Consider the following 12,096-nt stretch of genomic DNA (forward strand, 5'->3'; position numbering starts at 1 on the left):
ATGGAGCTACCACTGTAGCTCCATGGTGTAAGCATTCGTTTTATTATACACGAAATTACACGGTTTTCATCTACACATGAGCACACAATCATACATGCTAACATTATACACGCATACATACAAACACACAAGCGTCTCGATGTCACGTCCGTCACTCGCCCACCTTCGTTTTTCTCCTTCAAACCATTGCTCTATTCTTTTAGTTTAAAAGTCAACTTAAAGGCGCCTTTATCAATATCATTCTATATACAAATCAACTGTTCATAAATTGTATAAAATTCGACACCGCGATTTCTATTCTACACTTTTCTTCTCTTTGTTCGACAAATTGAGAATTTAAACAACTTTGATACACACTTCAAATCATGAAACGAGACAAGTGTTACAGAAATGTGATTGTTCAATCTTCAAAAGAAGTGTTTACTGCGTAAAATGCGTTTACAATGACAATCCTATGTATACTATCGCATTAAGGCTTAATTGTAATCATGCAATCCTTTCAGCACTCAAGTCTAAACTGATCATCCTTTAATCCAATTCTTTGGATACAGAAGCAAAGTAATGTCCTATTTTAAAACCAGTAAACCATACTTGTGAGGGTTTCAAGAAATTGTTCTCGGCGATTAAACGTCTCTTCCTTTAACTGTCTTTCAGAAAAGAAAAGAAAAAACAACAAAACAAAACAAAACAAAACATAAAAATAAGAAGATGCCAGATCCTCACTCACAAACCAAACTTTTTTTTTCTTACCTATATCAGTCTCTATGCAATCGACATTACTTACGTAATTACAAACATGCGAGATAATTATTTTGATTTGCTGTTCATCATCTGTTTATCATCATTAAAGGGGAAGGCTAGTAACTGATCAGTGGGAATCAGTGGAAATGCTTGGAGATGATTGTTCCAATCCTTATGGGATTCATTCAAGAGTTCATTGTATATCTATTGTGTGAAAATGATTTGCTTCAGAATGGTCTCATATTCAAGTAATGTGCAGTTTAATGCTTCCAGGTTAGCGTCCCTGGTCAGTGACGGGGCATTAAGCTGCACGTTACTTGAATATGAGACCGTTCTGAAGCAAATCATTTTCACCCAACAATAGATATACAATGAACTCTTGAATGAATCCTATAAGGATTGGAACAATCATCTCCCAGCATTTCCACTGATTCCCACTGATCAGTTACTAGCCTTCCCCTTTAACCTTACTGCTTTTAAATCTCGCAAGTTGATATGAATTTTTTTCTTCTCCGTGCGGTAACCCAAACTTGAGTTGCGATTAATTTGAAAAAAAAAAAGAGAGATCAGTGAATTTATTTTGATTACAGATCACGTCCATTTTAAACAAAGTATACCATTATGTAACTGTAGGACACGATAGTCAAATTCGCTGCATGAGTTCCACCTCTTTGTACATTATGGCTATACGTATTCCGTCCGTTTTTAAGTGTTTAAATAGCTTAGGATCTCGACTGAAACATGACTTTAAGACTCTACGAACTACACTCCTCTACTGTCATATCCGTCAATAGGGGGATTTTCTTTGTCGAACGAAATGGCAAACATGAATATGAGACCACGATTCCAGTTTATGCTCTCCTCTATAAGAAAAGTACACAAGGACAGAAACAATTTGAAGGTTAGGACATTAAACAGACACATCTGAATATAGGAAAATGCCTCTATCATTTAAAGTGTTCAGATATACAGGTAAAGCCTCAAGAGATTATAAAAATTAGGTTTTTGTGTTCGCATGTGATCATTACTACATCAGCAAACCGCACAAAACGCTTTGAAAAATCGCATTGAAATAGAAAGCTCAGTTATTCTTGGTTATTGTTACGAGAGAATCTGTTCCAAGACCATTGTCTCAAAATAGTGTTGCTACTCCACACTTTGATAGAAACCGATCACGGAGGATGAGTACAAGATGGAGACGTATTTCTGTCATTCACGCGTCCAGTCAGTATTAAATAAAGCTTTCAAATTATAAAACCTGTCACCCTTAGCTCTCCTTTGCAATTACTTCCATGCATCTTAAGACTGGCAATAAGGGAACTTAAACACAGATAAATACCAACAATCCAAAGGAGAAGTAGACGAAGATGCCAACGATGAATAAGAATGAATTGAATAGGCATAAAAAGAGCGGGAAAAGGATTATAGAGACAAAGAGGTAAAAGGGTAAAAAGATTTTTGAGCACTTCAAGGGGGTGTAGGAGGCAGGATAGAAAAAGAGAAAGAAAAAGTACCGGTAAGGAAAAAATGAGAGGAAGAAAATGAAGTAGAAAAGGAAGAAAATGAAGTCTAGTACCTCTTCAGAGGACGATAATTTTTCTTCTTTTCATCACCACGATCGCATAGGTCATCATCGACATGAACAACGCTGTGAAGAGCAAGGTGTACGTGGTCGACGACTTCTGAAGAGCTCCGCGATGTAGACAAGCAATGGGACCTGTATGGCCAAACCAAAATAATGACCGTAATGTTTTGACAGAGCACAATTAACGGGATAATCGAGGATAAACGGACAAGACCCAGACCATTCTGTACACACGTCTTTTCATATACTTTATCTACGTCGTACATTGTCATTTCAAGAACATAATTATCATAACGATATTCAAAACAAGAGTGAAAAAATGACACAAAGTCGCGAAAGTAAATTGAATTAGTTTGATTAAATTCTTTAGCTATAAATTTGAATATGATAGGAATATTGAAAAAAAAATATATCATCTAGCATGTATGGATGAAGGTTAGAGTCAAACATAAGACAAAATTGGAGCTATCATCCACATTTTTTAAAACATTTTTTATTTATTTATTTATTTATTTTTTTTTTTTTTTTTTTACGCGTGCTCTATAAAAGTCCAGAGGCGAATGAAATCATATAACAACAAAAGTAGATTAACCTCTCTCCGAGCCGAAAGTCGAACAGTACTCGAGACTGGTGAAGGTCCAACCAATCCCGTTCGTCCCCGAGCACGTGATATTGATGCACCTGTTGTGTGGGTGTGGTCTGAAGAGAGCCGAGGTGATGCTGGACGAGGAGAGTGTGGTGTTGTCGACTGCGATGGTGTATGTGTGAAGGTGTGGGGAGGGCTGGTCCTCGGGACTAACGTGACACGTGATAACGAGAATGACCTGGCTTCCTTCCCCATTGATCTCCTGGGTCTCGATGGAGAGTATGTCACTCGCTGGAGGCGCGTGACCTAAGAATTAAAAGAAAAAAAACACAACACATACTGTATAGTTGTACATAATCTGTTTGTTTTGTTCTTGTTTTTTTTTTTTTTTGACTGTGTCTTTAATTTTCAGGTACTTCGCATTCTCCCCAACTCATGAACATCCTTGATGAACAAAATGAAGATCCCCCATCAAGAATTTGAGGGGTCAAAGGTGAACGAAGTCCATTGAACGGTTGAAGGAGAATTATCCTCATTGTATTCTATTAACGGGCCAGACACTGACGAGTTTGGTTGACGATGCACATAGAATCATTATGTTTACAAAATTTTCATTGTTTATCCAAAAACATGTAATTAACACCTTAACATTGCACTCCCGGGAAACATTTGAATCTTAAAACTTAAACCTTCCTTTAATAAAAAAACAAAAGCAAGTACAACAACCTACTCTACAACCATAGCCCTTGTGTTCACGTGAACAAATTTGCTACTGCCAATTGAAAACAGACTAGTTCGGGATATTAAAAAAGATATTAATATAAAAATCTTATAGTGATAAGACCGATACTTGCCTGGATTTCTTTAATCATAGCAATTGCATGAATGGACACAAGTAATGTATAGACTACAGTATATAATACTAGTGGATCAACGTGCAATTACCAGCAATAAATGTATAGTACTAACGAGTTTGGTATATTGTCAATCCTTACATTAAAACAAAAAATGGCTTCATGTCAATTGTATTTGGAGAGAAAAACGTATATAAAGTGAATTGATTTTTCCTTGTACTGATCACAAAAGCTTTGGGATTTAAAAATTATGATATTATGGAACGTTTTATTGTCTTACCGTTGCTTCTGGGACAGTAAACCTTTGTAGCGTTCGTCCTTCCGATGTCGTTGATACCGGTGCAGGATATTTCAACGCATTCACTCGGAATGGACTCAAGGATCAAGGAAGGGGAGCTTGAAGCTGACTCGATGACGTCATTCACTGCAATCTCGTATATTCCCACTGGTGGAAATGGTTGGTCACATGGGTCGACGTGACATGTGATCCTGAGGCCATTAGTTTCTTGTCCGTCATCATTGTCAGCGATCTTGATCAAGATGATATTGTCTGCTGGAGGGTCTGTCGAGACGACGAGAGTTAAAGGTAGACGGATGATAGAATTCATCCTCATAATTATATACATTTTTCATTCAACGATGTTGAAAGAATACAATACATTGCACAATCAAAAAGTAGGAATCAATGATATTTTTTAAGTTAATCCTTAAGTTATCTTTTTATTGTCACTGGCAAGTATTGATATAGCTTCTAAAGCACGTATATAAAATCTGTTCATCATAGAAACGAAAAATCATTCCCCCCCCCCCAAAAAAAAAAACAAGGAAAAGTAGAAATTACGCGGTGCGTAATATATGTCCCCGCCGGAAGTAGCATTTAGTAGCAAAATGTACAATATAGGTAAAAAGATGAAGGTCAAAGGTCAAAGAAGTCAAAGGTCAAAATTCTATGTTGAAGTTTTGAAGCCCTCACCTAGTGCCATCACATAAAGCAAACGGAATCGAAATCGGGTTAGAAATGGCGAAGGAGTAGCATTTGGTAGCCAATGTACAATATAGGTAAAAAAATCAAGGTCAAAGGTCAAAGAAGTCAAAGGTCAAAATTCTGTGTAGAAGTTTTGAAGCCCTCACCTAGTGCCATCACATAAAGCAAACGGAATCGAAATTGGGTTAGAAATGGCGAAGGAGTAGCATTTGGTAGCAAAATGTACAATACAGGTAAAAAATCAAGGTCAAAGGTCAAAGAAGTCAAAGGTCAAAATTCTGTGTAGAAGTTTTGAAGCCCTCACCTAGTGCCATCACATAAAGCAAACGGAATCGAAATCGGGTTAGAAATGGCGAAGGAGTAGCATTTGGTAGCCAATGTACAACATAGGTAAAAAAATCAAGGTCAAAGGTCAAAGAAGTCAAAGGTCAAAATTCTGTGTAGAAGTTTTGAAGCCCTCACCTAGTGCCATCACATAAAGCAAACGGAATCGAAATCGGGTTAGAAATGGCGAAGGAGTAGCATTTGGTAGCAAAATGTACAATACAGGTAAAAAATCAAGGTCAAAGGTCAAAGAAGTCAAAGGTCAAAATTCTGTGTAGCAATTTTGAAGCCCTCACCTAGTGCCATCACTTAAAGCAAACGGAATTGAAATCGGGTTAGAAATGGCGAAGGAGTAGCATTTTGTAGCAAAATGTACAATATAGGTCAAAAATTAAGGTCAAAGGTCAAAGAAGTCAAAGGTCAAAATTCTGTGTAGAAGTTTTGAAGCCCTCACCTAGTGCCATCACATTAAGCAAACGGAATCAAAATCGGGTTAGAAATGGCGAAGGAGTAGCATTTTGTAGGCAATGTACAATATAGGTCAAAAATCAAGGTCAAAGGTCAAAGAAGTCAAAGGTCAAAATTCTGTGTAGAAGTTTTGAAGCCCTCATCTAGTGCCACCATATAAAGCAAACGGAATCAAAATCGGGTTAGAAATGGCGAAGGAGTAGCATTTTGAAGCAAAATGTACAATATAGGTCAAAGGTCAAGGTCAAAGGTCACAACTGAAATTCTGTATAGAAGTTTCAAAGCTCCCATGTAGTGCTATCATATAAAGCAAAAGAATCAAAATCGGGTTAGAAATGGCGGAGTAGCATATTGAACATTTTGATCACACACGGACGCACACACGGACGGACACACGGACGGACGGACGGACACACGGACGGACGGACGGACGGACACACACACGTACGGAGCCCGTTTCATAGTCCCCTGCTCGAACTCGTTCGGCGGGGACAAAAAACGATAAAGCGTCCATGAATATCACCTAACGAACAACCAATATCTTATTATTTTGGCGTCTTGTGTGTCCTGCACTAATTTGCAGCAAGCTCATTTCTAACATCAAAATTCTTTCGTTTATTCATTTAAAGATAACCATGGATATTTCTTTTTCTTCTTTTTATTTATTTTCTATTTGTTACTATTATTTATTTATTTTTATTATTATTATTATTTTTTTTTTTTTTTTTGGGGGGGGGGCTGCATTGTTATTTAACATTTCTGTGGGATCAAGGACATTCTTAGTAATTGCATTATCATCTCGGGGAAGTTACGTCGTGTCATAATCATCGTATGCCTGACAACCAGCATAGCTTTCAACAATACTCGGAGAGGACCGTACATACGAGCATGACATCATTACTTGCACGCAGATCCTATTAGATCAGATCGTAGCCAGCGGAACGGGGGGGGGGGGGGGGGTGGGCTCGCCCCCCCCCCCCCCACTTTCTGTACCCATACAAAGGAATACATGAGCTGTCATCACTTTGCCCCCCCCCCCCCCCGATACACACACACACACACACACACACACACACATTTTTAACCCGGAAGTACGTAAGTGGAACTAAAAAAAAAAAAAAAAAATAGAGATTTTGAAGTGTGAGCGCGGTAAAGGTAGTTCATGTTTTTGCGCTGAAGACATTTTTTTTTTTTGCTTTTTTTTTGCTTGTTAGCTCATGAAACCCGGAAGTGCCCCCCCCCCCCCCCCCCCCCCACACACACACACTTTTCAAAACGCTCCACCGGCCCTGCAGATATTGAAGTACCTGGTAAACTACTTACGCTGAACTTCCAAGGTTTGGGACCGTTCGCTGCCGATGAGATGACACTGAAGTACGCCCCCATTGTCAGCTGCGATCGGAGTGAACGTCAGCTCGCTACGAACGTTGTAGTATGTAAAACGATTGATACGGTAGGTGAGACCAGAACTAGCAGACTCGTTGACAGCATTATCGCTTCCTTTAATACACGAGAAACAGAGTGGGAAAGAAACCAACAAACCGAAAAGAATTTGAATAATATTGGAAGATTTACTTTGTACATAGATAATAAAAGATTTGTCAATGCCTATTATCGAGCTTTCGATTATAAAGGACGAAAGAGAAAGAGGAAGGGAAGCATGGCGTGAAATCAATCTGCGCATTCGCAAAACCAAACATTTTTCAATCCTGTTGATTTTTAGGACGGTTTTCGGTGGAAATAGCCTCCAGTCTGAATAACCAAAGACGGAGCAGCTACCCGCCACACATTTAGGTATACAGTAAGTGGGCGTGTGACAGCTACGCATTCAATATGTTAGCCTCAATAGTTTAGTTTTATTGTTCTTTTAATGCAGAACAAATTTTACAATGACACATGCTTCAAGCAAAACAGCTCGAATTTCTGAGGTTCATGCCGTTAAGAAAGCATCACCACGTACGTCGTGAATGGACAAGTTGTGTTAACACACTCGTATGAGCCAGGGTAGTTTGGTTTCAAAATGTTATGTACTGGGAGTCGTATTCTGAAACCTTCAAAGGAAGATTTTTTTTTTTCCTATTCCAAAATCAGGATTTTTTTCTAAAAAAGTAAACCGTATTCTGAAATCTGTCTTACTTTCTTCCTAACCTTTTTCATAACTTTTATTTCCTATCAAATTTGCCTACAGATAGGAAGAAATGGGAAAATATTCTAATGAGTATGATATCTAGGAAGAAAATAATTTCTGACCTTGGAGGAAATTGTTATATTCTAGAATGCACTTAATTGGAAATGATTTAAGAAAAGCTATTAGGAGAGCCTTTACCCTGTCATAAATTCCGTTAATATACTAATTAAAGGAACAGCGAATAAATAAAGGCAAAACATCATGCCAGACCTTTGATTTCGCCGAATAACAAGTTAACGTATTGTGTATTCAGTTTTGCTCTATGATTGTTTCAAATATAAAAACTATTAACTACGTTCATATGAATAAACTGTACAGGTGAATCATCGTTTAAAAGTGTTCCTGTTTATTATTCAATTCATTTTGGTTATTCATTCATTTTTTGTTCAAATGTTCTTGTCATATGATTGTTTGCCACGAAAGTTTTTTTTCTTTTTCTTTTTCTACTGACAAAACAAATACATGTAGTTACGTATTCGGTTGTGTAGACCGGCAGGTCCCATTCCGTGAATTTGTGTTTAAATGGTGTTAATGTGTTGGCCAACATGTTTTATGGAGTTTTTTTTTTTTTAATAATTATTCTCAGGCTGCTCAAAATGCATGAACTGAGCTTTGATAAATGCAAGGCAAACAACTCTTTGCCAATGTGTTCTCTAAATCTTAAATGTACAGATCCTTCTTTTTTTTTTATATACATTACTTGATAGCTATACATGAATGTATGGCTAAACTAAGTATTGATGTGTGTACATATTCTCTGAAAGGATGTATTATCCGCGTAGGTTCAATTAGCGTTCGCTTGTTACTGTACATACGCACAGCAAACAGGCGTAGATGGTAGCGCTGGCCGCCACGCTGCCCTCGGGCGCCGGCCCGCTGGCCGATCGTGTAGCTAACTGGATGTATCCAGCCGGCGCGCCAGCTGCCGGCCACATACTGTTAATGTACCACACGCGTGTAGCTTATGTATAATACACTGACTAATTTATTTTTGTTAAAAAAAAAAACAACAACAACAACACTCCACAATTTCTGCGATTCTCTTTTAATATTTCTTTCTTTGTAAGTAGTACATTTTCAAAAATGTATCACGGGTGAATACAAACATGTGTTTTTAACCAGACGTCATAATTTCGTAAGGATGTTATCGCACGGGTTAATTTTGCATAATACCAAACAAAATTTGTAATTTTATTTGCTTTAATATTAGAAAATGCAGTGGGCGGGAATAAGGATGTCCTAATTTTTTCCAGGGGACAATTTCAGAATACCAATTCTGTCTTTCATAGGCACTTCGGAACTGTCTGACTTAGAATTATGGAAAAAAAGAGAAGATTTTCAGAATAGTATAGGTCCTACTATACCCTAGGACTCGTGCCCGACATCGCGCTGGGCCGGGCGATCATTCTTTTACTTGTAAGTAGGACAAGTTGTAGTTTCGTATCGCCTCGTATTGTGATATTTATACATTTACAAACTCGCCCTCAATATTTCACAACCTAAAACAGATTGTCTGAATCTCGTCAAAGTCTGGTAAAAGTTGAATATTTACTGATAAGACACTTTTACCCATTTCGAAATAATTCGATGGTTTGAATCGAAACTCTGCGCTGCATTCGAACAACTGGCCGCGGTATGGTAGTGTACACGTACACGGCAGCGTAGTACAGTCATTTCTAGATAAGTCTAAAAGTGTTCAAATTAACAACAAATATTCAACTTTTACCAGACTTTGTAGACTCAGTTGTAGGGACTTTCGTTTGTAAAATATTTAGGGAGAGTTTGTGCATGTTTGAAATTTGTGCGGCGATGCAAACCACACTACACAATCACTGTGCCTCCCGCTAGATTGTGCATTGATTTAGACGTACAAGCTTGTACATACAACACTGTATGAATTGGCTTAAGATAAAGGGAGAGAGAGAGAGAGAGAGAGAGAGGGAGAGAGATGAAGAAAGAAACCAAACTCGATCGAGAGACTTCTTTAATTCAATCTTAAATCATTTTTTTTTTTCATCTGAGATTTTTATATTATTATTTTCATTTCTGTAACTTGGCCTGAGTTACTCAGTATACATTATGAAATGCGTGAATTAATGAATCAAACTTACGGTCTCCTTCACACCTCACTCCGGCGTCTTTACTGTGAGTACAGTATGAGTAATCACATCCCCATGGCGCACGAAGGCAATAAACCAGAGAGTTTTCCGTTCCATCACAGAGAGCCATGTCAACCCAGATTGGTCCAGATCCCTGCCCAAAGTGCGATGACCCATAACTAGCTGAGGCCGATGAGTAGCCGAGATCTCTGCACACCACGTGCGCGTCACTCATATCCCAGTCATAGTCACACACCGTGCCCCACTGCCCGTTACATGATATCTCAACTCGGCCTTCATTTTGGGTTGATCCACCAACCAGCCTCACTGTAATAAACATGAGATAAAAAGATAAATAGATAGATAAATGGTAATGTCAAAATCACATGATTGGCAACCAAAAGGTTGAATTATACTATGAGTTGAATAAGTCATTGCATGACATGGTTGATACACACAACTATTTGTAAATAACTACAAAAATGAACACAACACTCGAAACTGAACAAAACCCTTCACACACACAGAACTTAGACCCTCTATAATTTTACAGCAATCCAATGCAGGCTTATCATATTCATTCATTTGCGAATATCTTCATATTCACACACAATAATCTGAGGTTTGGTGTTCCAAGTGTGTCGTGTGTCTTCAGGTCGATGTTTAGCAGTGACATCTCAGAGATCACAAACGACGCCTCTGACACGAACAAACAGAGAGGTCTTCTTGAAAGTACGGCAACACGTCAAAACTCCATGATGTTAACATTAACATTCTGACACCGTCCTGAAATGAGAATGAATAACGTTAGACATTTAAATTGAAATAACAAAGTGAAATAGTAATCTCTTAATTGTTCTCTTCTCTATAAAACTAACTTTTTACAGACCCAATGTCGTGTGAATGATTGTGAGAACTTACCGGTAGGCGGTAGATCTACATTACAATAAAAAGTTTCCTTTACGCCCACGATAAACCCAATAACAATAAATCCTACAAAGGTAATGTTACTGTCTAAAATAATAGTCAAACCACATCCCTTGCAGTAAAGCATAATTTTCGTTTTTGTTTCATTTCGCTTTGATCAAGACACAATGAAATCAACTGAACGTAGTGTTTTGTAACTTGCACATGCTGAGCCTGTAAACAACATAGGGCCTAACGTGTTAGGCCTACTAGAGAACTATTTACGCTCTAGATTCTAGTGACAGTGTACTGGCAACCCCTTACCAAGCAATAATCAACCTTTTAATACACTATCAACAGGGGCTTACTTTACAATCCCCTTATTAGATTTACACGTTTATTTTCTCACGCCTACACCCTCATGATCACGACAGCATTTCAATGAACCTTATACCTTCAATCCCAATAGTTTACACGTTCACTAAACCTCATTATTTTTTCCAAACCTGCCATCAACTTTGGTCTACATTATTCCACCGAATTTCTTTCGCCCAAGCGTCTTGCAGCCGACATACATACACTACGCGCACAAAACTATGCAACATACGGTACACTGCGCGACGTGTCACTGTGGATGAAATACTACACTAGGCCTAGTGGAAATGCAACTACAATCCCACTGTAGGACCCTAGCTGCAGCAGGAGCCGGCAACTGACAGCTGAAATCATATCCTAAAAATAAGCATTGCTTAGCATCATCGCCTCAAACATTATACAATGAACATACACTGGTAATAATAATCTTAATTGCCATTATAATACCCCGAAATACAGCTTTAAATATCACTTTACAATAGGCTCGACTCACCATCCTGCTAGGATCTGGGCTTAGCTAGCAGCAGTTTCTCTGGCTAGTCTAGCTTCTCATAATCATCAAAGATCATCGTACACTCCAGAGATAGATGGCCAACTCTCGGTCGAAAAGTGAAACGCTGGGAGGAGTGCGCCAACTAGCGTTCAGCGGGGATATACTTCAGCGGGTGAAGTTTTCGGGCCATGTACCATGCAGGTGCCTGTATGAGCATGCACTTTCGAGATATGTTTGTATGAGACCAAAGACAGGCTATTGAAGAAAATAAAGAAAGAATTTTCTGTAGATCTAGAGAATCATGAATAAATATAGGAATTGGTGCAGTGCATTAAAGGACAAGTTCACCTTCATAAACATAAGGATTGAGAGAATGTAGCAATATTAGTTGAACACATCATTGAAAGTTTGAGGAAAATCAGGCAATCCGTTCAAAAGTTATGAATTTTTGAAGTTTTTGTGCAGTACCCGCTGGATGAGAAGACTACTGCT

General features: G+C 38.3%; 1 protein-coding gene across 2 annotated transcripts; it reads right to left on the reverse strand.

Moving 5' to 3' along the window:
• Positions 1 to 1,170: 1,170 nt before the first annotated feature.
• Positions 1,171 to 11,644, reverse strand: LOC140226595 (uncharacterized). 2 transcript variants are annotated; one of them, XM_072307049.1, is made up of 7 exons: positions 11,605 to 11,644; positions 10,442 to 10,616; positions 9,843 to 10,157; positions 6,867 to 7,043; positions 4,047 to 4,328; positions 2,919 to 3,218; positions 1,171 to 2,458 (listed from the first exon to the last, which is right to left on the reverse strand). In XM_072307049.1, exons 3-7 carry the CDS (start codon positions 10,063 to 10,065, stop codon positions 2,322 to 2,324), a joined length of 1,119 nt encoding a protein of 372 aa, XP_072163150.1. In that variant the 5' UTR covers positions 10,066 to 10,157; positions 10,442 to 10,616; positions 11,605 to 11,644; the 3' UTR covers positions 1,171 to 2,321. The 2 variants fall into 2 exon arrangements, with proteins under 2 accessions (XP_072163150.1, XP_072163149.1); XM_072307048.1 differs by lacking the exons at positions 10,442 to 10,616; positions 11,605 to 11,644 and having other exon boundaries at positions 9,843 to 10,409.
• Between the last annotated feature and the right edge of the window lie 452 nt (positions 11,645 to 12,096).

This window comes from Diadema setosum, chromosome 3 (genome assembly GCF_964275005.1).
Source record: "Diadema setosum chromosome 3, eeDiaSeto1, whole genome shotgun sequence".
In the NCBI taxonomy this organism is placed as follows: domain Eukaryota; kingdom Metazoa; phylum Echinodermata; class Echinoidea; order Diadematoida; family Diadematidae; genus Diadema; species Diadema setosum.

Coding starts and splice junctions, on each gene's coding strand:
- LOC140226595 (XM_072307048.1), bottom strand. CDS start 10,170: ATGTTTATTACAGTGAGGCTGGTTGGTGGATCAACCCAAAATGAAGGC. Junction 3,219..4,046: donor TTACTGTCCCAGAAGCAACG/GTAAGACAATAA, acceptor TTTAATTCTTAG/GTCACGCGCCTCCAGCGAGT. Junction 2,459..2,918: donor GACTTTCGGCTCGGAGAGAG/GTTAATCTACTT, acceptor TTGGCCATACAG/GTCCCATTGCTTGTCTACAT.